At 45.7% G+C, this 26,306-nt stretch overlaps 2 protein-coding genes across 2 annotated transcripts in view; one reads left to right on the top strand and one right to left on the bottom strand.

Moving 5' to 3' along the window:
- The window catches only part of IFT140 (intraflagellar transport 140), a 93,674-nt gene that overhangs the window by 47,615 nt on the left and 19,753 nt on the right, over positions 1 to 26,306 (top strand).
- Positions 3,025 to 18,387, bottom strand: TMEM204 (transmembrane protein 204). The gene is made up of 3 exons (XM_040439303.1): positions 17,658 to 18,387; positions 9,444 to 9,599; positions 3,025 to 3,854 (listed from the first exon to the last, which is right to left on the bottom strand). Exons 1-3 carry the CDS (start codon positions 17,917 to 17,919, stop codon positions 3,610 to 3,612), a joined length of 663 nt encoding a protein of 220 aa, XP_040295237.1. The 5' UTR covers positions 17,920 to 18,387; the 3' UTR covers positions 3,025 to 3,609.

The following is a 26,306-nucleotide window of genomic DNA, read 5'->3' as shown; positions in this document are numbered from 1 at the left end:
GCGTGAAAATCACCGCTCATGTGCACAGCCCCATAGAAATGAATAGGTCCGGATTCAGTGCGGGTGCAATGCGTTCACCTCGCGCATTGCACCCGTGTGGAAATCTCGCCCGTGTGAAAGGGGCCTTATTCTCATACTCCCCTGTTACCTGCAATGTCGCTGGATTACATTGAGCTCTCGCCCAGGAGGTCCTCGCCATAATGGACGTGCAAGATCATGAGTCCTGCAGTGTCATCCAGTGAGGGGAACTGGGGGGGGGGGAGATAGTATGAGAATAAAAAGTGGATGTCCGTGTAAGCAATACTCATGTAGTGCTGGTTTATAGCGGTAAATCGAAGTGACAGATTCCCTTCAAAGGGAAATTGCCTTGAACCCTCTTCACGGAGGACAGTGATTGCTTAGGAGACTGACGCTTCTCTCACTTGACAGAGGAAGTTCATTCGGGCTGTGAATCCACAAGGAAGTCCACACTAGGGTGCGAGTTGTTTCTTTAATGGAGACATTTTCACACCACTTAGGAAGTGCTCAGTAAATGATGAGATGAAAAGGAAGCAGCTTTGGCTTGTATTGAGGATCTGGAGAAGGTTGTAGTAAGGAGGCAGGAGAAGGAAAGGTGATAACGAGGCTGTACAGAAATGTTGGAGTAAGGCCTCATGTACACGACCGTTCAGTTTTTTTTTGCGGTCCGCAAATTGTGGATCTGCAAAACACGGAAGCCGCCCGTGTGCCTTCCGCAATTTGTGGAATGGAACAGGCGGCCCATTGTAGAAATGCCTATTCTTGTCCGCAAAACGGACAAGAATAGGACATGTTATATATTTTTTTTGGCGGGGCCACGGAACGGAGCAATGGATGCTGACAGCACACGGAGTGCTGTCCGCATCTTTTGCGGCCCCATTGAAATGAATGGGTCCGTACCCGAGCCGCAAAGACTTCGTCTCAGATGCGGACCAAAACAACGGCCGTGTGCATGAGGCCTAAGCAGCATATAAGTGCATATGGTCGGTGCCCTTTTTCCTTCTTTCCTAATGTCTTTCCTGCTGATTTTCATTGTGGCCAGTTTGGTGTGACCTCGGTTTGTGCCATATCCAAAATTTCCCATTTCATTGACTTCAATATATTTGTTTAAAGGGATATTCCCATCTTATATATTGACATATCACAAGGATATGCCGTCACTTTATGATTGGTAAGGATCTGACCAGGGGCGTAGCTAAAGACTCATGGGTCATAGTAACCGAAAAAAGACATCTGTCCATCCAGTTCGGCCTGTTATCCTGCAAGTTGATCCAGAGGAAGGCAAAAAAAAAACCCTGTGAGGTAGAAGCCAATTTTCCCCACTTAAGGGGAAAAAAATTCCTTCCCGACTTCAAGGTGCAAGAGTTCACCTTGGGCCCCCTTTCCCTCAGTGCTTTGTGGCCAGGGGCCGGGAACCACATTGCCTTTTTGTTGCCTGAGGCAAAAATTAAAACTGCACCCCCACATGCCAAATTCTTGACCTAACCCCTTCCCTCCAGCCAGAGGTGCACTTTCTGTAATACTGGTGTCCACTTCTGTGGCACAAGGGTCTTTGGGCCCCCTCAGGCTCCAGGGCCCGGTAGCGACTGCTTCCTCTGCACACCCTATAGCAGTGTTTCCCAACCAGCGTGTCTCCAGCTGTTGCAAAACTACAACTCCCAGCATGCCCGGACTGCATTTGGCTGTGCGGGCATGCTGGGAGGTGTAGTTTTGCAACAGCTGGAGGCACGCTGGTTGGGAAACACTGCCCTATAGCTACACCGCTGGATCCGACCTTTGGCACCCCCACAAACTTGAGAATAAAGTGGCTGCAGCGCTGAATCAACACTGCATCCTCTACACTACTTTCCCTAAACAGCCACGCTCCCGGCCTCCCACTGCTCGGGGAACCTCAGCGCTGCCCCCAATTCAAGTGAATGGGTCCAGCCTGCATTTCCATGTGGAACTGAAGGGCCAACAGCATCACTATGCAGAGAAGAGTTAGAAGGGATGCAGCGCTAAACTAAAGCAGTGACCTCTTCATACTTCAAGGGGTTGTCACACTTCTGCAAATGGCATTTATCATGTAGAGAAAATTAATACAAGGCACTTACTAATGTATTGTAATTGTCCATATTGCTTCCTTTGCTGGCTTGATTCATTTTTCCATCACATTATACACGGTTCGTTTCCAGGGGTTACGACCACCCTGAAATCCAGCAACGGTGGTCGTGCTTGCACACTATAGGAAAAAGCACTGTCCTATGCACCCCTCTTCGATCCCAGGCCACCAGAGAGGCCGGCGCTTTTTCCTAAAGTGTGCAAGCACGACCACCGCTGCTGGATTGTAGGGTGGTCATAACGACTGTAAACGAGCGGTGTATAATGTGATGGAAAAATGAATCCAGGAGGCAATATGGACAATAACAATACATTAGTGTCTTGTGTTAACTTTCTTTACATGATAAATGCCATTTGCTTAAATGAGACAACCGCAATATCGATGGGGTCTCTCGGGATCGTAGCATTAGCAATTTACCATCACTTTATAAGATGGGAATACCCCTTTTAGAGCAGCTGTGTCATCACAGAATACCCCTTTAATCTAGGACAAACTATTAGGACTGTTCTCTATGAGCCAAAGCGGAGAGCCGCTAACTGGATTCGGATCATCCATGTATTACATGGACAGCCTTTTATCTTAATGGCCGCCATGTAATACTACATTTCTACGCAGCAGCTGCTGCAGGGGGGGATGTCAGGATGGCCGCAGCTTCCCTCGTCTAAATAAGCTGTTTGGCTGGAGGTCTTGAAGTCGGCTGATCATCACCGCGATCAGAGAACCCCTTTAATGGCACAGTGATTCCAATGAATGGAATTTGCTTGATTTATTATTTTTTTTCTTATGTGTTTTTTTAATCTACCAGAAATATCTGTTGTGCATTTTTAAGACAGACTATGTTGGTGGTTGTACGGATTATATACAATTGCACAAAAGAAACAGTCAAAGCAGATTTTTATTTTTTATTTTATTTTATTTTTTTACTTATAATGGAAATGCAGATAAATAACATTAAAATATACTGCTATTGGTTACTCTCATACATTAATAGGATATACAGTGGGTGACTTTCTATTCTAATATCTTCTCCTATGCAGATCCTCGAATGCAGAATTAGGAAAATGACCTTTGGTGCAGCTTGTTCATTCCCCGCAGGGCTCATAAATGGAGGATCCCCAGATAATTTTGTCTTGTTTAATATTCTTATCTTTGTGGCTTTTCGCACTACAAAGACTCGGACGGATCCTGAAGCTTTATAGCCTCGTGAAAAGGTCCGCCACTAGGTAGATCAAAGCTGTGGCCACTTACTGGCAGCAACAGTGACCATGTGCATGGTGACGCACAGCCGTAGGTTCTCCATCGTGTATCCGTACACATTGTGAGAGGTCCGTCCTTAGGAAGTCTGAAGTAGTAGAATAGGCCCTTCTGTATGTAGATAAATGGGGTGATACGTAGGTATGCGTTTAATACTTTATGGATGGTATTTCTTGCTGGTTGATCCGTATGCATCACAGGAGTATCCACGGGGTGTTCTTTACTTTGGGCTTTCATCAGCAGGGAGATTCAACGTAATCGTTGTCCAGGCCCCTGCGGAAGCGGTCAGTTAGTGTACGGCTGATGACAATGACTCGGGGAGCCATGCAATCCTCCCGCCGGTGGAGGATGTTCCAAATCAGAATAGCAGCTGCCAAAGTTGCCAGTAGGCACGCACCAATATCTAGGTAGCAGGACCAGGATAGAGTTGTGTGGGGTCCAATTCGGTAGAAAGTCACCAAACCTATGACTAAGACAAAACCTGAAAGAGAATGGGTAAAGCTTTGTTAGTGTGTCCATCATAAGGAGAACTTAGCTCAAAGGTAAAACCAACTCTTCTAAATCTGAGGCCAGCCTACCCGCCAACGGTCTGCAGCAGGGGCGGACTGGCCATAGACCCTACAGGGAAATTTTCTGGTGGGCACCCAAGCCCTCCCCATGGCCGCCAGCTACATAATGATACATAAGTATCTCATGCTCTCTGCACTTGGCTGAAAAGCGCAGGTAACTGCCTGAAATCAGATATATTTCCGTCCTAAGGACTGCGATACAGTTGACTATGGCAGCCGGGGCGGCGGTATTTTGTGCTGCACTGTGGTATCTGGTTCTGCTGGGCGGTAATTTGTGCTGCGCTACTGTATTGCAGGCCACGCCTTCCTGCGTTGCCCCGCCTTCTGTCAATTTAGACCCGCCTACAGCGTGGAGCCTCTTTTAGTTTTTTTCCAGGGCCACTTTAACTTTCCAGTGCGCCCCTGATCTGCAGCATTTATTAAAGCTTGACTTTCTGATACACCAGGGATCAGCAACCTCTGGCTCTTCATATGTTGTGAAACTACAACTTCCAGCATGCTCCATTAACTTCACTGTGTAAGTTCCAAGAACAGCCGAGCAAGTGTGCATGCTGGGAGTTGTAGTTTTCACAACACCTGGAGTGCCGCAGGTTGCCCAACCCTGTGATACACATTCTTGAGCTTCATGGAAACCATTGATGTCGCTGATACAACAGAAGATGTCTTTTAGGTGGTTTTTCCCCCTTGTAAATGTTTTAACTTAAAAGTCAGCTCAGTTTTCAGGTAACTCGTTGAAAAATTTAGATTTAATTTTGGAGGGTACCCATTCAGGACCTTCATTTGTCAGTCTGGCTACAAGAAGCATCTCTCGTCATGGGAAAAATTACACAGATGGGCCCATTGATCTCCGTGGACATGAAACACTTGTTGCCGAATTCTCCCACAGATTACAGTTGGGGGTCCCATCAGTGGGATAGCTTGTGGTCAGTTTATTGTCAGGACATCCTTCCAACAAAAAGAGGACTGTCCAAATGTCTTCATTAAATGTGTAGTCTGTCAATACCGACCTCTTGAAGCTTCATGATCCTCCACCGGTCTCTGCTTCCCATACCCTCATGATATAGGAAATGTAGATGCCTCAGGGGTAACCTACCTTACCCAGTGACTGAGACCCGCAGAAGACCATGAAGCATCGGAAGGGGACTGGTAAGGCGAATATTGATTTTATTATTTTAGTCCATGGGGAGGCTTTTTTTTTTTTTTTAAATATAAACCTCCCTTTTTCTTAGACTCAAAGCTTCTCTATCTCCGAGATCCTGAATTTGTGACCCCACTAATCACGAGAACAAGGGTCCCATGTCCCCCCATTTTAAAGGAGCAGCAGTCGGGCATGCTCTATGACCACTATATGGGACTGACAAAGATAGCCAAGCACTATACTCTGATATAGTCGGAGTAATTAAACATAATGAAATCTTGGATAGACCTGGGTTGCAATATTTGGTATAAAAGCTAGATGGCTACAGAGGGGACGTCATGTATCTAGACAAGGGAATTCCTCTGCTTTGGTTTTACCGCACTATAGTATCTTTATTGCGTCCAGGCGGTATGATGTCGTGAAGACTTATAGAGCTGTGTGGCACAATCCTGTTGGCCCATTTGTATTTTTAGGGTTGTAAGGGGAACACCCAGGGTTTTGCTAATAAAAGGAGTCTTCTGCCATTTGGGGTCGGAAGACTTTTCAAATACCACCACGAGTCATGTCTTCTCATTCATTTGTCCCTAGACTAAATTGTAAGATTTGGAGAATTTGCAGGTCCCTTGTTTAGGGATCATACAAAAAGTCTACCATGACCTCTCTATCAGCTCATCTTCCATTCAAGCAGGAAACCCCCGTTCTCGTGATTGGTGGAGGTCCCTGCGGACCATCCCCTGGTAGTGTGAACAGTGGCAGCGGTACTGTATGAATGCCCGCCGGTAGTAATACGGGTCAGCAGATTTCTGTCCTTCTGCCTGTTTTGAATGGGAAGGAAGCTGAGCGTGTTGTTATTTTGTCTCTCATGGCACACAGCGGCATGCACGCTCCCCGCCGCTATATTTAGGCTGCCCCTCGCTTCCTTTTTTTGTGCTGCAGTCTGCTCTGAACACTGGGCGAAGGGACAGAGACTGAAGGGCGCCAGGATGTCCCCTCACAGGAGGAGGAAATGCCTGTTACTACCTGTTATGCAAACCGGGCCTTGAAAGCTTGGGACATGAAAAACTGAAAGGGGGGGACGGGACTTTGGAAGAGAAAAATTGTCGAGGAAGCAGCATAAAGGGGTAGTCCCGGAGCATGCCATAGTGAGATAATGGAAAATACTTCATTGTATAAACTGCTAGGCCTGTGATCGCGCTGCAGGTGTTCATGGCTTTTATGTCATGGCATTTTAGTGGAACATCATGTTCTTGTTTTCTTTTCTGCTAATGTAAAAAAAAAGTTGAAACCCCCTTTAAAGTCAACAGCAAGAAAAACAAACATATGTCCTTGGCCAAATAAATCCTACCCTTCCGCCTTCCACTTGAATCACAAATGACCGGGATGAGGTCATTTTGAGGATACAGTAGAAGGCCTCATGCACAGAACCATATTTTAGGTCTGTGTCTGAACCACATATTTTGCGGATCACAGAAAAAAAAAAAAAAAAAACGGACGGCATGCGGATGTCATCCATGTGCTGACCGCATCCGCACGTCCGTCCCACAAGTTATAGAACATGTTCTATTCTTGTTCATGTTGCGGACAGGAATAGCCATTTCTATGGGACCGAGAAAAATGCAGGTTCCTGCTGCTGGGATCTCCACTGATCACAAGAACGGGGGCCCTGTACCCCCTACAGCTCCCCTGAAATGAAAGGACCGGCCAGTCACACATGTGCTTTTCCACTCCATTCATTTCTATGGAAATTCCGGAGATAGAGTGGCCGCATGCATGCCCAACCGTCCGCTCCGTTTATTTTGGAGAGGGGTGGGGGGGGGGGGCTGCAAGGGTTATGGGGCCCCTATTCTCGTGACTGTGGTGGTCCCAGCGGTAGGATCTCCACAGATCTAATAGTTATCCCCTTTAAAACTTTTCCTTGCACAGAAGCACTCCTCCTGTGCAAAGAGAGGCAGCGGCCCCATTCACTAGACGGGTGACCAGGAGAACCGCTGTGCAGGGAAACCCCAGAAAGGGATGCAGAGTTAAACGAGCGTTGCATCTCCTCCTATATCGAGATTGCCAGAGGTGGAAAACCTCCATATGCCATCACTTTATAAAGTTGGAAGACCCTTTTAATAGTTGGTTCTAGTCTCCTTCTAAGACTTTCCATTACATTTTGAGCAACCACATTAATGGTATATCAAGATCTTTAGCACCAAGAAAAAGGCCTTCTCGAAAGTATGGCTTTAAACTTGCTGCGTTGGTAAGATGGTGCTGGTAAAGAAATGTTCTGCAGGTGCCACAAATGCTGCTTTAGCAAAACAATTGACTTTTTTGTGTTAAGTGTAGAAGACAAATGATGGAGACACTGATTATTAGGATCCATTCACACGTCCGTAAGTGTTTTGCGCACCCGCAAAACACGGACACCGGCAATGTGCATTCCGCAAGTTGCGGACCGCACATCGCCGGCACTATAATAGAAAATGCCTAATCTTGTCCGCAATTGCGGACAAGAATAGGGCACGTTCTATTTTTTTGCGAAAACGGAAGCATGGATGCGGAAGTGCAGATCTGCAAATGCGGATGCGGACAGCACATTCCGGCCCCATTGAAAATGAATGGGTCTGCACCCGTTCCGCAAAATTGCGGAACGGATGCGGACCCATTTTGCGGACGTGTGAATGGACCCTTACTGTAATGTTGGCATGGACTTTGACCGCTGGTAAAGCTCAGATGTCAACAGGCTCTAGGCAGTGAGGCCTCCAGGAGAAAAAGCTTGAGATGCCTTGGGCTAGAATATCATCAAGGGCCCAGGGCGAACCAAGAAGACCCTCATTCAGACCATTCTTGTTCCCCCCCCCCCCCCAGACCCTTAGTTGAGATTATGGTATATATCTGGGTAGAAATCCGTTATCATTTGGTGATGTGGATCTATGTTTCCAGTTGCAGCAGAGTTCCCCTGGGCAGCTATACCCAGGCTGTAATTACCAAATCAGTTATCTAGGCCTCCTGCCATGACAGTGTTCCTGCTTATCAATAATGAAGACCTCTTTTCAGGTACAGACAAAATTAAAGGGATGTTCCAGTTGTGAACAGTTATCCTTAATCCTGGAACTATTAGATCGATGGGTGTCCTACCAATGGGACCTCTACCGATGATGAGAAGTGGGACCTTGCACACCTGAAATGAACGGAGCAGCATGTTGGGCAGATGCGCACTACTGCTCCATTCATCTCTGTGGGAGGTCCGGATATTGGCGAGTACTACTCGGCTGGGGATGGGGATAACGTCTCACAACCAGAATACTCCTTGAAGTCAGTCACCATGTAGGGGAAGGAGGCAAACACACCAATCCTAAACCATCTGGTCCTGGTAGGCATTGGTTCCAAATCTCCCAGATGCAGCCAAGTTTTTGAAATCTTCATTTATTCCACATTCAGGTGGGTACTGTGCTATTCTCTAATCATGTGCTGCAGCTTTCACCGAATTTGACTTGCATAACATTTACCATTCACTTATTCCAGTGTGAATGAACGTTTCCTGGCGGATGTCTCTGGTTTGGCTGATAACACTAGTCATGTTCAGAGGATCTTAAATGGGTTGGACATTGTTACATGTGCGCTTGGCAGCTGAAGGCATCCGTGTTGGTCCCATGTCCATATGCGCCCGCATTACTGAGAAAAATGACGTTTTGATATATGCAAATTAGTCTCTAGGAGCAACGGGGGCGTTACCATTACACCTACAGGCTCTGCTGTCTCTGCAACTGCTGTGCCCTCTCTACTCTGAATGACAGGGCCGGGTGTGATCATATTGACACTGCCTGACCCTGCCAATTAAAGTGCAGAGGACGCGGCAGGTGCAGAGAGAGCAGAGCCTCTAGGTGTAAAGGCAACGCCCCCGTTGCTCCTTCAGGCTCATTTGCCTATATTATATTAACATAATTTTTCTCAGCAATGCGGGCACATATGCACATGGGACCAACACAGATGTCATCAGCTTGCAAGCGCACATGCAACAGGTCAGCCAGTCTCATAGGTACAAAACTGCTGACAGATGCTCTTTATAGGGAACTAGAAAGACCATTTTCTTACTCTCGGAGGAGAGCCAATTTGCATACTTTTTCCCAGGGAGACTCTACACCAGCTGAGATCTCCTCAAGGAGAAATGGTATCCCCTGAGATCAACTTCTCAAACCGCTGGCGTTCAGCTCCGGCCTTAGGAACCTTTCTTAGTGCAGTCACTGGCTTCTTTAGCAATAGTCCCGCTTACTTGGAATTGCTTCGTAATGATTAAAAATCTAGCCAGTAATCTACCATATGTCCGATTTCCTCTGCACATTTCCATCAACGTACACTTTTTTTTTTACGCCATACTTACTTGCAAGCTGAAAGACGGCAGCTATGGCTTCTTCCCACCACTGAGACTCCTGGGTGTTAATGGGCAGCTCCACTAGACCCATGAGGAAAATGAGCTGCCCGGCGGTCAGGGCAACCGTAGCAATCAGATTGCATGCCCTCATCATGTCAAACTGCACTGGAAAGGGAGACAGAACAGGAAACGGCATGTCACTACACCCATTTTATGTTTACACAATTTTCTTAATTTAGACCCCGAAAAAAAAAAAAAAATCTACAAAGAAGCTTTTCATGGAGAGAAAGACTAAAATAGTATCAGTAGGAGCCACTATAAATGGAAAGGTGTAACCGTTTTAATATTTAAAGGGATATTCTAAGCCATGGGGGGGGGGGGTCCGTTCTGGAGATGGGCAACGGGTCCCAGAGGTGGTATATCCTAGCGATATGCCACCAGATGAGTAAGTATGCAGACTGCTCCCTCTAGTGGTAGCTGTAAACAGCCAGAAATATTTCATTATACACTTGCTATATACAGGATATGAAGTTATGTATTGGAAAAACAGAGCTCCAACAAGTATAAACATATATTATAACATTGTAATTCCTAGTGTAGGATATGATGAAGGTGAGCGCACTGCGCAAGCGCAGCCATTCCCCATTCACCGCTATGGGAGTTCTGAAAATAGCCAAGTGCCGGCTCATCTATTTCCAGCAGTCCCATGTGCAGTGAATGGAGAAGTAGTCTGTGGGACTTCTGAAAAGAGCCGAGAGTCATCGCTTGTTTTTTTTTTTGGAACTCCCATAGAAGTGAATGGAGAGGATGCTGCACATGTGCAGTGCGCTCTCCTTCCCTTTGGGGGACCCATTCTGGAGATAGGTGCGAGTCCCACCTCTGGTTTCTGTTCCTGTCTGACATTGGTGGCTATCCTAGCGATATGCCACCAATGTCTGAGATGACACAACCCCTTTAAATTATATATAAAGTACTTTAAATTCATATGCAAATGCCCAATCCACTCTGTGCTCCTCCTGCTTCCTCTGCTAGCCCCTCCCTCTCCTCCTTGATTGACAGGGCCAGGTCAGTCGCCTGGTCCTATCCATTAAGAAGGAGCAGGAGGGGTTGATAAGGGAGCGCAGGAGGAGCAAGAGTGCACAAATCGGCTTGTGTCTCCGCCCTCAGTGCACATAACTGCTCATTTGCATACAAATTGAAAGGACTTTTTCTCTAGAATGAAGCTCCGGTTCGCTAAGTGAAAACTTTAATTACATGCTGCTGAGCGAGCCCTACAAGACACTGTGCCTGGTGTGACAGGGAATAAATGTGTAGGCAGTAGGCTCCCTCTAGTGGAGGCTGCTGATTTCCAGAATTCCTTCATTTACCTGGCTGTATACTCTCTAGATACCTTGCTTTGTTGTTTTTGTGCATATGTTCATATTCCTTAGATTGCCATGACATATACAACGTCAGACGTGACCTGACAGACCTAAGCTCCATCTGTGTAATTTCCACAATGCAGTGCCCTCCGGTAATCGGTAACCAGCGTGATTAGAGAAGAAAACCGTATGTACTAAAATCATTTCTGCAAAGGTTTTGCAATGTGGCTCAACAGTTTATAGAGAATATATTTTCTGAGGAATAATCTGAATTTTTGTTTGAAAGGAGAATTTTCCTTATGGTTCCTGATAAATGTTTAGGAATGTCCACCCAGGTGGAGCCATGGCATGGTGGGTACTGATGAGTGGCACAATAGGGATTGTAATGTCTCCTCACTGCTGCTGTTTTCGCATTCTGCTGTGGTAACTTCTACTATTAAAAGCCTCTTGATAAGGATCTCCAAACTTTACACTACATAGTCTTGGAGTGAATCGCACATGCTGTTCTGTATCCTGCAAATGTGGTTCTGGATATCCTGTCCAACATTACTTATCTTGTACTGATTGTGAGCTAGAGCCTGGATTATACTCCAGAGCTGCACTCACTATTTTGCTGGTGGACTCACTGATTACATACATTACATTACTGATCCTGAGTTACATCCTGTATTATACTCCAGAGCTGCACTCACTATTCTGCTGGTGCAGTCACTGTGTACATACATTACTTATCCTGTACTGATCCTGAGTTACATCCTGTATTATACTCCAGAGCTGCACTCACTATTCTGCTGGTGCAGTCACTGTGTAGGGTACATACATTACTTATCCTGTACTGATCCTGAGTTACATCCTGTAATATACTCCAGAGCTGCACTCACTATTCTGCTGATGGACTAGCTGTGTACATACATTACTTATCCTTTACTGATCCTGAGTTACATAATGTATTATACTCCAGAGCTGCACTCACTATTCTGTTGGTGGAGTCACTGTGTACATAGATTACATTATTTATCTTGTACTGATCCTGAGTTACATCCTGTATTATACTCCAGAGCTGCACTCACTATTCTGCTGGTGCAGTCACTGTGTACATACATTACTTATCCTGTACTGATCCTGAGTTACATCCTGTATTATACTCCAGAGCTGCACTCACTATTCTGCTGGTGCAGTCACTGTGTACATACATTACTTATCCTGTACTGATCCTGAGTTACATCCTGTAATATACTCCAGAGCTGCACTCACTATTCTGCTGATGGACTAGCTGTGTACATACATTACTTATCCTGTACTGATCCTGAGTTACATAATGTATTATACTCCAGAGCTGCACTCACTATTCTGTTGGTGGAGTCACTGTGTACATAGATTACATTATTTATCTTGTACTGATCCTGAGTTACATCCTGTATTATACTCCAGAGCTGAACTCACTGATCTGCTGGTGGAGTCACTGTGTACATACATTACTTATCCTGTACTCATCCTGAGTTGCATCCTGTATTATACCCCAGAGCTGCACTCACTATTCTGCTGGTGGACTCGCTGATTACATACATTACATTACTTATCCTGCACTGATCCGGAGTTACATCCTGTATTATACTCCAGAGCTGCACTCACTATTCTGCTGGTGGACTAGCTGTGTACATACATTACATTACTTATCCTTTACTGATCTTGAGTTACATAATGTATTATACTCCAGAGCTGCACTCACTATTCTGCTGGTGGAGTCAATGTCTACATACATTACATTAAACTGTACTGATTTTAGACTGTATTATACTCCAGAGCTACATTCCTTATTCTGCTACAGACACAAGCTGTACCTTTACTTTGACTAACCCCTTTTAATAAAGTAGGTTCCTCTGTGCCGACCTGCCTCTGAGGTGGGTAATAAATCCCCCCGCCAATCAACTGTTATCACATTGGTTCTAGGAGTCCCCGGACTATTAAAATAATTATCTAAATCAGTTTTTGAATGGAAGGTGCAGATCCAGTGTGCTGTGGGCTGTTTTCTCAGTCTAAGGGTCCATTCACACGTCTGTAGAATGGGTCCGGATCCATTCCGCAATCCGGACCCATTCATTCTCTATGGGGCCGGAAGAGAGTTTCGGACAGCACACAGTCCGCGGCTCCCGAAAAAAATAGAACATGTTCTATTCTTGTCCGCGATTGCGGATCTGCAATACACTATGGCCCTGTGAATGGACCCTTATGTAGTATTGCAGAGTAAAGCTACTTTCACACTAGCGTTCGGGGCTCCGCTTGTGAGTTCCGTTTGAAGGCTCTCACAAGCGGCCCCGAACGGATCCGTCCAGCCCTAATGCATTCTGAGTGGATGCGGATCTGCTCAGAATGCATCAGTCTGGTACGTTTGTCCTCCGCTCCGCTCAGCAGGCGGACCCCTGAACGCAGCTTGCAGCGTTCGGGTGTCCGCCTGGCCGGCCGGAGGCAAACGGATCCGTCCAGACTTACAATGTAAGTCAATGGGGACGGATCCGTTTGAAGTTGACACTATATGGCTCAATTTTCAAACGGATCCGTCCCCCATTGACTTTCAATGTAAAGTCAAAACGGATCCGTTTGCATTATCATAAAAAAAAAAAAAAATATTTTTTTTTTTTTTGTTCATGGTAATGCAAACGGATCCGTTCTGAACGGATCTAAGCGTTTGCATTATAGGTGCGGATCCGTCTGGGCAGATACCAGACGGATCCGCACCTAACGCAGGTGTGAAAGTAGCCTAATTCACCAGAGTGCAGACTGGGGTTTGTTAGTGGATGGTCGCTCCTCCACACCTTTCTGTGCAGCCCTCAACCAATGACGCCGTGCGCTCCTGCACTAAGCAGGATGCCAGTCCAGTATCTCACGGACGTGTGAATTAGACTTTAAGAGAATCCGTGTCTGTTGCTCCACAGCAGGGGCGGATTGGCCATAGACCTTACAGGGAAATTTCCCGGTGGGCCGATGCTCAGGGGGCCGCCTGGGCCCTCCTCACAGCTGGGCTGACCAGTGGAAGTTTTTGGGGCTGTATTTTGTGATGGACTGTGGTATTTGGCTCTGTTGGGGTGGTATAATGTGCCACAATATGGTATTGCTGGCTCTGCCTTCCATCAATTTGGATCCAACTACAAAACGGGGCCACTTTTAGAATTTTTTCCAGGGCCACTTTGAGTTCCCAGTCCGCCCCTGCTCCACAAGCAGAATACATACTGCTGTTGCGGGTTAGCACTGTCAGCAGACTACAGGCTTTACTACAGTATGCATCCCATTGTGGACTCTCAGCAGCCGAACTATGCAGAGAGGCTCGGTCCTCGGGCTGCTAAGTTATTCAGGTGATAACACCACAGTGTATTGTACCATAGAGGCCCCCGGAGAGAGAGAGGGCCCAGCCCAGGTTATTGGAAATCTGTGCAAGACTGTCCAGGGAAACTGCATTTTTAGGGCCCTTGCAAACGACCGTATGCCCTCCTAGACATATGGTCCGTGAGCGGCATACATCGTGCGCATGGGAGCGCACATTATCATAGGTTACTATGATGCTGTGCACATCGGGCCGCCCGCGGATCTATTGTTCCGCACTCATATGATATTATGTATGCTTATGGACCGTATGTCTCAGAGGGCATACAGTCGTGTGCATGAGCCCTTAGCAAGCAAAGGGGTAGAGGCTGACCTGGGTGACAAAATTGGCCCCTTCTCTTCTATATATACCACTGTCTTAGAACACTCCTGTATATCCTTTGGACGCCGGAATTAGTTATTCACGGGATTATAGCGAGTTAACGTAGTCCGCACGTACAGAATTAATAATCCCAGCGAGCAGACTGGTTATAAACCACAGTCCATTGTTAGAATTGGCGGTGTGCGCTGGCCGCTGCTGCACACTATCCTGTGACATGCACTTTACAAAGCTGCACGCTGTCTAGCACACGGCTTTCTACATGTGGTATTTGACCTTTGGGGGAGCAGCAGATGGGGGAAGGAAAGTGAATGATGAATGTTTTATTACTAATGACCTAATGCATGCTGTGCATTTTCTGTGTAACCTCTTCCTCGCCGGCGAGAACAGCATCGCATTACTGCCCTGACGGAAGAGGTTAATATTCTAAAGCATGTTACGTAGAGGAATAGGGGACAGGACTGATAGATAGATAGATAGATAGATAGATAGATAGATAGATAGATAGATATAAGATAGACAGATGCATTTCTGAGAAGCCTGGGTGACTCTGTAAGGCCTCATGCACACGACCGTTCCGTTTTTTTTTTTGCGGTCTGCAAAATACGGAAGCTGCCCGTGTTCCTTCCGTAATTTGCGGAACGGAACAGGTGGCCCATTGTAGAAATGCCTATTCTTGTCCGCAAAACGGACAAGAATAGGACATGTTATATTTTTTTGCGGGACTACGTAACGGAGCAACGGATGCGGACAGCACACGTTGTGCTGTCTGCATCTTTTGCGGCCCCATTGAAGTGAATGGGTCTGCACCCGAGCCGCAAAGACTGCGGCTCGGATGCGGACCAGAACAACGGTCGTGTGTATGAGGCCTAACTGGTACATAAAAAGCTGTTCGGCTATTATTCCTCCTGTAGCTCAGTCACTTAGGCCAATAATAATTCACGTCACTGAGTTGGTCCTCCGATGATCAGGGGTTCTCCGCTTTGGACAATCAGTAGTTGTTAGGAAAGTCCCTTTGACCAGGAGTTGATAACAGAGTGTTCTTCTGCTGGGACCATCAGGGATCCGCTGTCATCGGTGGGGAAACCTTGTAGAAAGGTTCAATTTCTCTGTAGCGCCACCACAGGGGGAAATTAAGCATTGCACAGTGCCTGGTCAAATCAATGGGTTGTCGATGTAATGCAGGTCGGGACAGGTCTTCCTGACCGAGAGTAACTGTTTTCCACTGTGGCGTAGAGATGAGTATCCTGAACATCCCATAATATTAAAGGGGTTTTCTTATCTGCATAACCCCTTTAATGTCCTGTTCTAAGGGTTAGAGAAACCAGTAAGCCAGTGCCCACTTTTCCTACACAAAGTGAAGCGTTGTATGGCATCCGTTCATATCAGTAGGTCTCTATGAATTGCAGTGGTCCTCCACAGTGAGAGACACTGTTTGCGGGTTCAGCTAAACATCTAATGGGTATGGGCAGCCTCCTGAGGGGAGAGAAGGATCGGGCATGTTGGGTTTTAACACCCTTTTGTTCTGGGGGAGTAAGCCACCAGGTATCTGGCAGCATCTTTCTCCCCTTCTACCATTCACCACACATGCATGCTCAGCCATGTTGAGTGTTGATGTGTACAGAGGGATGTCTGACAGATATAGTTTAGAGCTGCATATCTATCAGCCTGTAAAACCGGCTGACCTGTTACATGTGCGCATGTTCATATGTGCCCCCAAAAATGATGTTTTAATATATGCAAATGAGCCTCTAGGAGCAACGGGGGCGTTAACATTACACCTAGAGACTCTGCTCTCTCTGCAACTGCTGCGCCCTCTCCACGTTGATAGGACCCGGCAGTAAAAACATCATCACACCTGGTCCTGTCAATCAAACGCCAGAGAGCGGAACGGTTGCAGAGAGATCTGAGCCTCTAGGTGTAACGGCAACGCCCCCGTTGCACCTAGAGGCTCATTTGCATATATTAAAACCTAATTTTTCTCAGCAATGCGGACACATATGTACATGGGACCAACACAGATGCCTTCAGCTGCCAAGTTCACATGTAACAGGTCAGCCAGTGTCATAGGGACAAAACTGCTGGCATATGCCCTTTAAAAGGGATTCCTGGTTTAGAAAACTCATTTCCTAATAAACTACTAGGGAATTGTGGGTTAATAGATGGGGGTGCGCCTCTCAGAACTCTCCTCTTTAAACCAGAGTGGAGATCTACGATGAGTGTCTCACATATGCATTACACGGACAGCACCTTGATTTCTGTGTAACCCTTCCCTTATGCTGGTGCCGCTGGAGACTTAAACACTTGCAGCAAGGTTCCCCCAAAAATTGCAGCTGATATCTTGGAGTCCCGGGAAAGAAGAAGTGTGATCCACTTATCGACCCTTTAGATATTCCTGGGGACTGAAGCTGCAGATAAATAGTGGTCGTTAATAAAAGTGACTCGGTAGGTACAGTGGTAATAATTTCACTAATGTCTATGGACCTATCACCACCTGAAAATGTATATACGCCTGCTGACCAAATCCTCACACAGTGGGGTAGCAAAACTCCTCTAGATGTCGTATGAACCTGTAGGCACCTCATCAAGTATTGTTCTCAACACGCTCCAATTCTACAACCGTCCAGGAATGTTCCATCTTGGAACATGTAGAATAAAATGTTACCTTGACCTGAAGGATCTTCCCTTGAATAATACACTACTGTACTTAAGAATATCTACGTCTGAATGGTGGACCACAGAACCACAGCCTCCAGCTTCTTGAGGGATGTACTCTTTTACCTATGCTCAAACATTACTTGTAGACATAGCCCATGAGAAACTGTTCACATCGGCCCAGTTGCTGAAGGGAAAACTAACTGCAAACATAGAAAATTGCCACCAGATGCTAGACATTGAAGGGTCCTACTTTCTACAGCTTCTCCAATCCCTTCACCTTCTCTTAGTAGATGTCACCATATCAGGGGCTGTGCAGAAAAGTTTTCCGTTTCGGAGTTTGCATTTTCTATACTAGTACATTGCTATGGAGCCTGTACTTCTGTTCTTGTGCTTTCCAATTAGTATTGGTCTGAAGTCCATGGCTTTAGCATAAGCACAATGACCAGTAGGACCCATGGTCAGTGGTGGAACGCGAGATGCAGATAAAGTATTGACACTCATACTTACACTTGACCGTGTTCCGGGATTCTTGTAAGCCAGATGGCTCCGACCCCCAACCAATGGATTGGCAAACCCTTTCATCTCCTTGTCCAGGCCTGGTGCTTAATCCCCTACCAGCCAGACACATCTTCCAGAGACCAACGCTGCGCTTGCGTCCTTCCTCCATCGTCTGGTAGACCCAGTTTGGGGTGAAGGCAGCTGCATTGTTGAGAATGAGCGATACCAACGCTACTGCCACAGCTACAACCACTAGTTTTTGCATGCCCATCGCCCGTTAGCCACTGGACCTCCACTTAGACGGGACGATCCCTGCTGCGCCGCACTGGGTCAGGAGCAGCTAGAGGACATCTCCGCTCATTTTGAGAGGTGGAAGCCTCCCAGAAATGGCTCAGCCAGGCCGGCTGGCTTGGAAGTCCCATGAAAGGGAGACGTGAAGCCAAAAATCCCAAGAAAATTTCTGTCTCTCCTCTCTATCCGCACTCCTGCAAGGCAACCCCCACCTCCTGCACTCGGAGATGCAACAGCATTCCCGTCTGGACCCCACCAAGCAAAGAAGCCCCCAACGAATGGTGGAGATCAGGCTCTGTTCTTCCCACGCTCCAAAGAAGACAGATGTGTTCCAGATGTGGCCCCCTCACAACCAAAGTGGGCGTCAAGTAGAAGTCACTTAAGAAGCAAAGGAGCAACAGTCTCCATAGTCCAGGGGAATAGAAAAACCATCATCGATTTCAAGTCACAGAGGCAGAGGATGGGGAGGCAGCAGCTGATAGGAAGTTTTTGTTTTACCGATATATATATTTTTGGCATGGGATTTTGTTAATTTGTTTCCTAACTGTCTCTCTCGGAGCATAGGAAATGGTTGTTTTTTTTGTCACTGGGTTTCCCACCCCCCTCTTTCCTCTCGGCATCACCCCTCCTCGTTGCAGAGTTTTGTTCAAGCATTGGGTGTAGATAGATATTCTGCAAAGAACCTCAAAGCAGGATGCATTTCCTGGAAGGCAGATTTCTCCGTCCAAAGCGCAATTTCACCCCGTCCCCCTTCCAACTCAGTGTATTAATTCTTCATCCTCCTAGAAGAAGCACAGCTGGAAGGGTAGAAGGGCCTCGGTCCGTCCCCTCGTCATAAGGAACGCATTACTGTCAAATGTGCGATTAATTTCGTCTAAAGAGATTGGTACGGTGACCGCCTCCCTCGGGGTAATTCATTCGTAATCGAAACTGAACTCGGGATTTAAGGAATTTCCCCTTTGAATAATGTAAAAAACATCCACCAGTAAAAGTCTAGTTTCTGGAACCTTCCTCATCTGTTCATCTCTTTCTAGGAAAGTTGAGCGATAGAATGCAAAACTAGGCAGATTTGCCATTCAGGAATTTTGGAAAGCTGAGTGATTATCCATGTGGGAGCTAGTCATAGCTAAAAAGATTTTTTTTTAAGATGAAGAAGAAAGGTGAAAATCTAAGGTGACTTTTTTCACAGATTTATTTGGCGCTGATTCTGCACCACAAACCACCAGGTAACTGGGCAGAAACCACCTTCCATTGTTTTCAATGGGAGGCTGCACCACACCACACCAATAAAAGACATGTCAGTATGAGCGGCAGCGCAGCCTCCCATTAAAAACAATGGGAGGGAACCTTTGTGCAGCTGCCTGGGGGTTTTGGTTTCCAAATTCAGCAGTCGAAAACCTCTGTGTGAACATTTTCCGTGTTCTGCCGCTCCATTCACACAGGGAAACATGGCCTCCGTTCACTAGACCGACAGGTGCCCCAGCAGCCGGACCCCTGCAGATTGAACACTTATCCTTCGTCCTGTCGATAGGGGTAGGTTTTTGTAATATGACAACCCCTTTAAGAGCAAAGTCAACCAAAGCTACCAATTTTGGTGCAACCGCCTGAATCTCCACCAATAAGTGATGTTGAATTTCAGCATGCCTGATCCTTAGTCCTGGGAGATGAACTGCCACGAGGGGTGTCTAGCGCAAGCTTATTCCCCTCTCCACATTGAGGACACAGGCATGCTTGGCCGAGCTGAGTATGCACATATATATCTGTACGGTTGGTTTGGGAGGAATACTTGTTGCCTAGCAAGCGGAAAATGCAAGAAATGGCAAAAAAAAATTAAAGTAAAAAACTGTCATGTAAATATACTGAACTAATTTACCCGGTATATACCCTACTTGATTTAGTGCTGTACACATATTAGGGCAGATTTATTACTACTGGCTGAACACATGGGGAGGGGGGAATGTATCAAACTGGTGGAGAAAACTCACAAATATTGGTCTCATTTTGCACCAACATTTGTGACTTTTTTCCATTTACACCACCCCCAACACTTTTTAGAAAAGTGGGTATAGGTATGTTAGTCTCGCACCAGATTTACCACTTTAACGTTTTTCAAAAAATTGCTAAATAACTCTAAGCGGGGGTTGACGTACGAAGAGCGGAGCAGCGTTTCTTGGTTTAAAAATGCAACAAATTTACAAAGCAATGGGGGAGATTTATCAAAAGTGGTGTAAAGGAAAACTTTAGCAACCAATCAGATTCCACCTTTCATTTCTCAGAGCTCAGAGGTGGAATCTGATTGGGTGCTATGGGCAACTAAACCAGTTTTCCTTTACACCACTTTTGATAAATCTCCCCCAATGTGCCACTCTTGATAATTTGGAGGACCTTATGCCGGTGTACTCTCAGAGCAAATCACTGACTGCATCATGTTCCATTCCCCCCACGGTGTATGCCCTGGTGAGTCTGATGTCAGCAGATTTGTACTTATGACACTGGCTGACCTGTTACTTATCCACTTGGTAGCTGAAGACATCTGTGTTGGTCCCATGTTCATACAGTCAGGTCCATAAATATTGGGACATGGACACAATTCTAACATTTTTGGCTCTATTCACCACCACAATGGATTTGAAATGAAACGAACAAGATGTGCTTTACCTGCAGACTGTCAGCTGTAATTTGAGGGTATTTACATCCAAATCAGGTGAACGGTGTAGGATTTACAACAGTTTGCATATGTGCCTCCCACTTGTTACGGAACCAAACGTAATGGGACATAATAATCATAAATCAAACTTTCACTTTTTAATACTTTGTTGCAAATCCTTTGCAGTAAATTACAGCCTGAAGTCTGGAACGCATAGACATCACCAGACGCTGGGTTTCATCCCTGGTGATGCTCTCCCAGGCCTCTACTGCAACTGTCTTCAGTTCCTGCTTGTTCTTGGGGCATTTTCCCTTCAGTTTTGTCTTCAGCAAGTGAAATGCAGCTCAATCGGATTCAGGTCCGGTGATTGACTTGGCCATTGCATAACATTCCACTTCTTTCCCTTAAAAAACTCTTTGGTTGCTTTTGCAGTATGCTTTGGGTCATTGTCCATCTGCACTGTGAAGCGCCGTCCAATGAGTTCTGAAGCATTTGGCTGAATATGAGCAGATAATATTGCCCGAAACACTTCAGAATTCATCCTGCTGCTTTTGTCACCAGTCACATCATCAATAAATACAAGAGAAGCAGTTCCATTGGCAGCCATACATGCCCACGCCTTGACACTACCACCACCATGCTTCACCGATGAGGTGGTATGCTTAGGATCATGAGCAGTTCCTTTCCTTCTCCATACTCTTCTCTTCCCATCACTCTGGTACAAGTTGATCTTGGTCTCATCTGTCCATAGGATGTTGTTCCAGAACTGTGAAGGCTTTTTTAGATGTCGTTTGGCAAACTCTAATCTGGCCTTCCTGTTTTTGAGGCTCACCAATGGTTTACATCTTGTGGTGAACCCTCTGTATTCAGTTTGGTGAAGTCTTCTCTTGATTGTTGACTTTGACACACATACACCTACCTCCTGGAGAGTGTTCTTGATCTGGCCAACTGTTGTGAAGGGTGTTTTCTTCACCAGGGAAAGAATTCTTCAGTCATCCACCACAGTTGTTTTCCGTGGTCTTCCGGGTCTTTTGGTGTTGCTGAGCTCACCGGTGCGTTCCTTCTTTTGAAGAATGTTCCAAACAGTTGTTTTGGCCACGCCTAATGTTTTTGCTATCTCTCTGATGGGTTTGTTGTGTTTTTTCAGCCTAATGATGGCTTCACTGATCGTGACAGCTCTTTGGATCTCATCTTGAGAGTTGACAGCAACAGATTCCAAATGCAGATAGCAGACTTGAAATGAACTCTGGACCTTTTATCTGCTCATTGTAATTGGAATAATGAGGGAATAACACACACCTGGCCATGGAACAGCTGAGAAGCCAATTGTCCCATTACTTTTGGTTCCTTAACAAGTGGGAGGCACATATGTAAACTGTTGTAATTCCTACACCGTTCACCTGATTTGGATGTAAATACCCTCATATTAAAGCTGACAGTCTGCAGGTAAAGCACATCATCTTCGTTTCATTGCAAATCCATTGTGGTGGTGTATAGAGCCAAAAATGTTAGAATTGTGTCCATGTCCCAATATTCATGGACCTGACTGTATATGCAAATGCGCCCATAGGAGCAACGGGGGCGTTGCCGTTACACCTAGAGGCTCAGCTCTCTCTGCAACTGCTGCACCCTCTGCACTTTATTGACATGACCAGGCAGTGTAAACGTCATCACACCTGGCCTGTCAATCAAAAAACAGGGGGAGCGGCAGTTGCAGAGAGAGCTGAGCCTCTAGGTGTAACGGTAACGCCCCCGTTGCTCCTAGAGGCTCATTTGCATAATAAAACCTCTTTTTTCTCAGCAATGCGGGCACATATGAACATGGGACCAACACAGATGCCTTCAGCTGCCAAGTGCACATGTAACAGGTCAGCCAGTGTCATAGGTGCAAAACTGCTGACAGATGCCCTTTAAAACACTGGTAGATCGGACCCAATTTCCATTCATTGCAGTTCTGATGCCAACACAGATTTGTTTGCACCATATAATTCAATTCATTTATCCATTAAAATTGGTCTATAGATTAGGTTATCCACGGCACACCAAATTTTCGCTTTCAATTTTATTCTTTATAAAGGTATATTAATGTCAATATATGACTTATCGCGCCATTTCCAGAGTATACATATTTAATAATTAGGCCATAATATGTCGCTAATTATTAAATATGTATACTCTGGAAATGGCGCGATAAGTCCTATATTGACATTAATATACCTGATATATGCCGTGGATTATCTAATCTATTTACCTGGCTGAAGTCCTCCACGAGCAGCCTCCTTTCTAAGGGTGTGCAGATCTTACAATTCTCTTCATAAAATTGGTCTAAGCTCATTGATGAATCGGCTTTGTTGCTTTGGTTGGCGGTTTGTGCCATTTAGGGTAAAAGTTTAGATGGTGTCCTCATTTATCATAAAAGGGGTTATCTGAAGACAGACCTTTATGGCTATCCGTGTCCTCAGCCTGGGGGTCCACCCGCCGTAGCTGCTGGTTTTGGCTAAAGAAAAACCTGGCAAAAATCTTTTTGGAAGAATCTCGCTTTCTAGGTCAAACCTAGAAGAAGATGGAATAGAGAGAGGTTTGAACTGTTTTTAGCAGTTAGGAACTAAGCCAAAAGAGGGCGCTAATGAGAAGTCATTATTTCCATAAGCGTTTAATCCAAGGACAGATACAGCGGTGATACGGGAAAAGAAGAAAACATCCTCCATGTCAAAGAGTGTTTTTTTTTTTTTGTAATTTCTTTAGTTTTTCTGTGCACAGCATTCAGGGCGACTCCGTTGCGAAAGTCTGCGTTTTGAATTTCCTATTCCAACACTTGAATAATTAATTAAATCCGGCTTTCGGTGATTTACCGTAATGGAATTGATAAATGTAGTTAGAGGTGATAGGTGTTCCGTAAACGCTGGAATAGGGACTGAGGGTGGGTTCACTTGTAGGACTTTGCTGACATTTTTCTGCCCTTTTTTGTTTTTAGTGGTGTTTATTTTGCACGGATCCGTCCTGCTCCGCCCCACATGGCGGACAGAAAAAAACGCGTCAGGCAGCGTTTTGGTGTCCGCCTCCAGAGCGGAAGGGAGACTGAACTGAGGTAAACTGATGCATTCTGAGCGGATCCTCATCCATTCAGAATGCATTAGGGCAAAACTGATCCGTTTTGGACCGCGTGTGAGAGCCCTGAACGGATCTCACAAACAGAATGCCAAAACGCCAGTGTGAAAGTAGCCTCAGTTGCCCAAAGCAACCAATCAGATTCCACCTTTCATTTTCTAAAGGAGCTCTGAAAAATGAAAGGTGGAATCTGATTGGTTTTCCCCTATGGCTCTGTACCTGATATTGGTCAGCTTACTTCTTAGATTTTTACACCAGAAATGTCCTGCCCCTTTCCTGCAAAGCTCTGCCCGTTTCCAGAAAGCCTCACCCCTTGTTGAGCATGTGGGTGGGGGGGGGGGGGTGGAGTTTGAAACCCTAGATGAGCCAAATTGCACCAATTTGCCCCCGATTTTTGGCGCAGTCACATTAGTAAATCTGGGCTACTGTTTGGGGGGTCATAAAAATGCAGATTGCCATGAAAGGCCTCATGCATACGAACGTTGTTTGTTTCCGTGTCCGTTCCGTTTTTTTTTTTTTGCGGATAGGATGCGGACCCATTCATTTCAATGGGTCCGCAAAAAACACGGACAGCACACCATGTGCTGTCCGCATCAGTATGTCCGTTCCGTTGCCCTGCTAAAAAAATAGTGCATGTCTTATTTTTTTTCTAGTTTGTGGACAAGGATAGGCATTATTACAATGGATCCGCAAAAAAAAAAAAACGGATGCCATACGGAACGTCCTCAGTTTGGTTTTTTTTGCGGACCACAAAACACATACGGTCGTGTGCATGTAGCCTAAAGCAGGTGCACTTTCTCTGGTGTTTTTACCGCCCCCAAAAAACATCAGTACAAAATTTGGGTGTAGGCTTCCTTCACATGCAAATTTGGTTTGGGTTTTTTTTGCCGTTAAAAATACACTGGTAAGAGCACATGCTTTCTTTTCATGTTACGTGTTTTTTTTTTTTCTATTCACACAGAAATTTGATTTGGTGTTTTTTTTTTTTTTTTTTCACACGTTTGTTTTTTCAGCTGTTTTTATTCTTGTTGAGAAGTTTACGGGTGAATCACACTTGACGCTACGGCTAAGAACGTGTTATACTTTGGAAACGCGTAAAGATCGATGTGATGACATTTTTAGTGTGAAGAAATAAAGCCGAATCAGACGCCGGATCCTTTTTCTTTCTATTAGATTACCTTGTGGTTGGAGCGGGATCTGTGCACTAGACGGGGCCCTGGAGCTGGGCGCTATTTTTTAGCTGTACGGGAAAATACCTAAAAAAAAAATGCCATAGCCAAAGCATGGTTAAAAAAAAAAAAAAAAAAAAACACAACTTAAAAACGGAACAAAAAAAAAAAAAAGCGCGTGCCATGTTTCAAAATTCCCCATGGACTAAGGCTACATTCACGCAACCGTATCCATTTTGCTTATCCTCAAAATACGGATAAGGTCCGTGTGCATCCCGCACTTTTTTTCTCGGCTCCCCATTGTAGAAATGCCTATTCTTGTTTGGACGACAATAGGACAGGTTCTATCATTTCCAGCATGGCCACATGGATTTTTTGAGTAAATTAACAACTGGGTGTTACCATTCCCCTTGTCAATGGGGGGGGGGTCTCTACACAGTCTGGCACTCTCAGCACTGATTGGACAGTGTCGGATAGTGTGTGGGAACACGCCCCCAACTAGTAACACCTAGTTTTCTATTTATTCATACATTTCCAGAAGGAATAACAAGAGGAACAGCACAATTCTAGGAAAAGATTTTCCAGATCTTCATGAACGCTGCAAGTGTTTACTGAAATAGACATGTCAGGAAAGCAGAAGGATCCTCTCTAATTAAGGAGTGTACTTTTAAACCTCCCCCCCCCCCCCCCCTCCAGCAGTCACGTACCCCTCACCAACAGGGATGGGCCCCACCTTTTAAGCTGCGTCACTCTGAGAGCAGGAAAATGTTATCATGAGCTACTGATGTGATGAGTGTCCAGAGGAAGAGCGGGGTACACACCTTATCCTCTCTCTGTGCCACACAGAGTTAAAGATTTGCACGTCTTCTAGTCTAGAAAGCATAAGGCAGCAGCGATCGGCAAGTCCCCGAGAAGAAGACGTGCTGCTCGAATGCAGCCCCCAGATTTCTAGTTATAAATGCTGCTCCATTTTTATCAAGTTATCCCCACGATCATGTGAGTTGCTGATCGAGCATGCACACGTTCATCTCTGTAGGATGTCCAGAATAGCAAATCTCTGGCGGTCTCTTCGAGATTGAATAGATCAGAAACCGGATCCCTGCTCCCATGATCAGTGGTGGTCCCATACAGATTGAATGGAGCAGTAGTCTGCATGCTCAACCACCATTACTTTGGAAACAAGATCCCTATTCCCAGGATCGATGGTGGTCCTATACAGATTGAATGGAGCAGTAGTGTGCATGCTCGAACACCGTTCCTTTAGAAACCGGATCCCTGCTCCCATGATCAGTGGTGGTCCCATACAGATTGAATGGAGCAGTAGTCTGCATGCTCAACCACCATTACTTTGGAAACAAGATCCCTATTCCCAGGATCGATGGTGGTCCCATACAGATTGAATGGAGCAGTAGTGTGCATGCTCGAACACCGTTCCTTTGGAAA

This window comes from Bufo bufo, chromosome 7 (assembly GCF_905171765.1).
Source record: "Bufo bufo chromosome 7, aBufBuf1.1, whole genome shotgun sequence".
NCBI lineage: Eukaryota > Metazoa > Chordata > Amphibia > Anura > Bufonidae > Bufo > Bufo bufo.
Note: the sequence above shows the minus strand (reverse complement) of the source record. Positions and strands in the feature narration are given on the sequence as shown.

What these genes read in the sequence shown, in the direction of transcription:
- TMEM204 (XM_040439303.1), bottom strand. Translation starts at nt 17,919, where the DNA reads ATGGGCATGCAAAAACTAGTGGTTGTAGCTGTGGCAGTAGCGTTGGTA. An exon ending in ATCCCGGAACACGGTCAAGT is followed by an intron (nt 9,600 to 17,657) that starts GTAAGTATGAGT and finishes CTCCCTTTCCAG; the next exon opens with TGCAGTTTGACATGATGAGG. An exon ending in TGCCGTCTTTCAGCTTGCAA is followed by an intron (nt 3,855 to 9,443) that starts GTAAGTATGGCG and finishes ATTCTCTTTCAG; the next exon opens with GTTTTGTCTTAGTCATAGGT.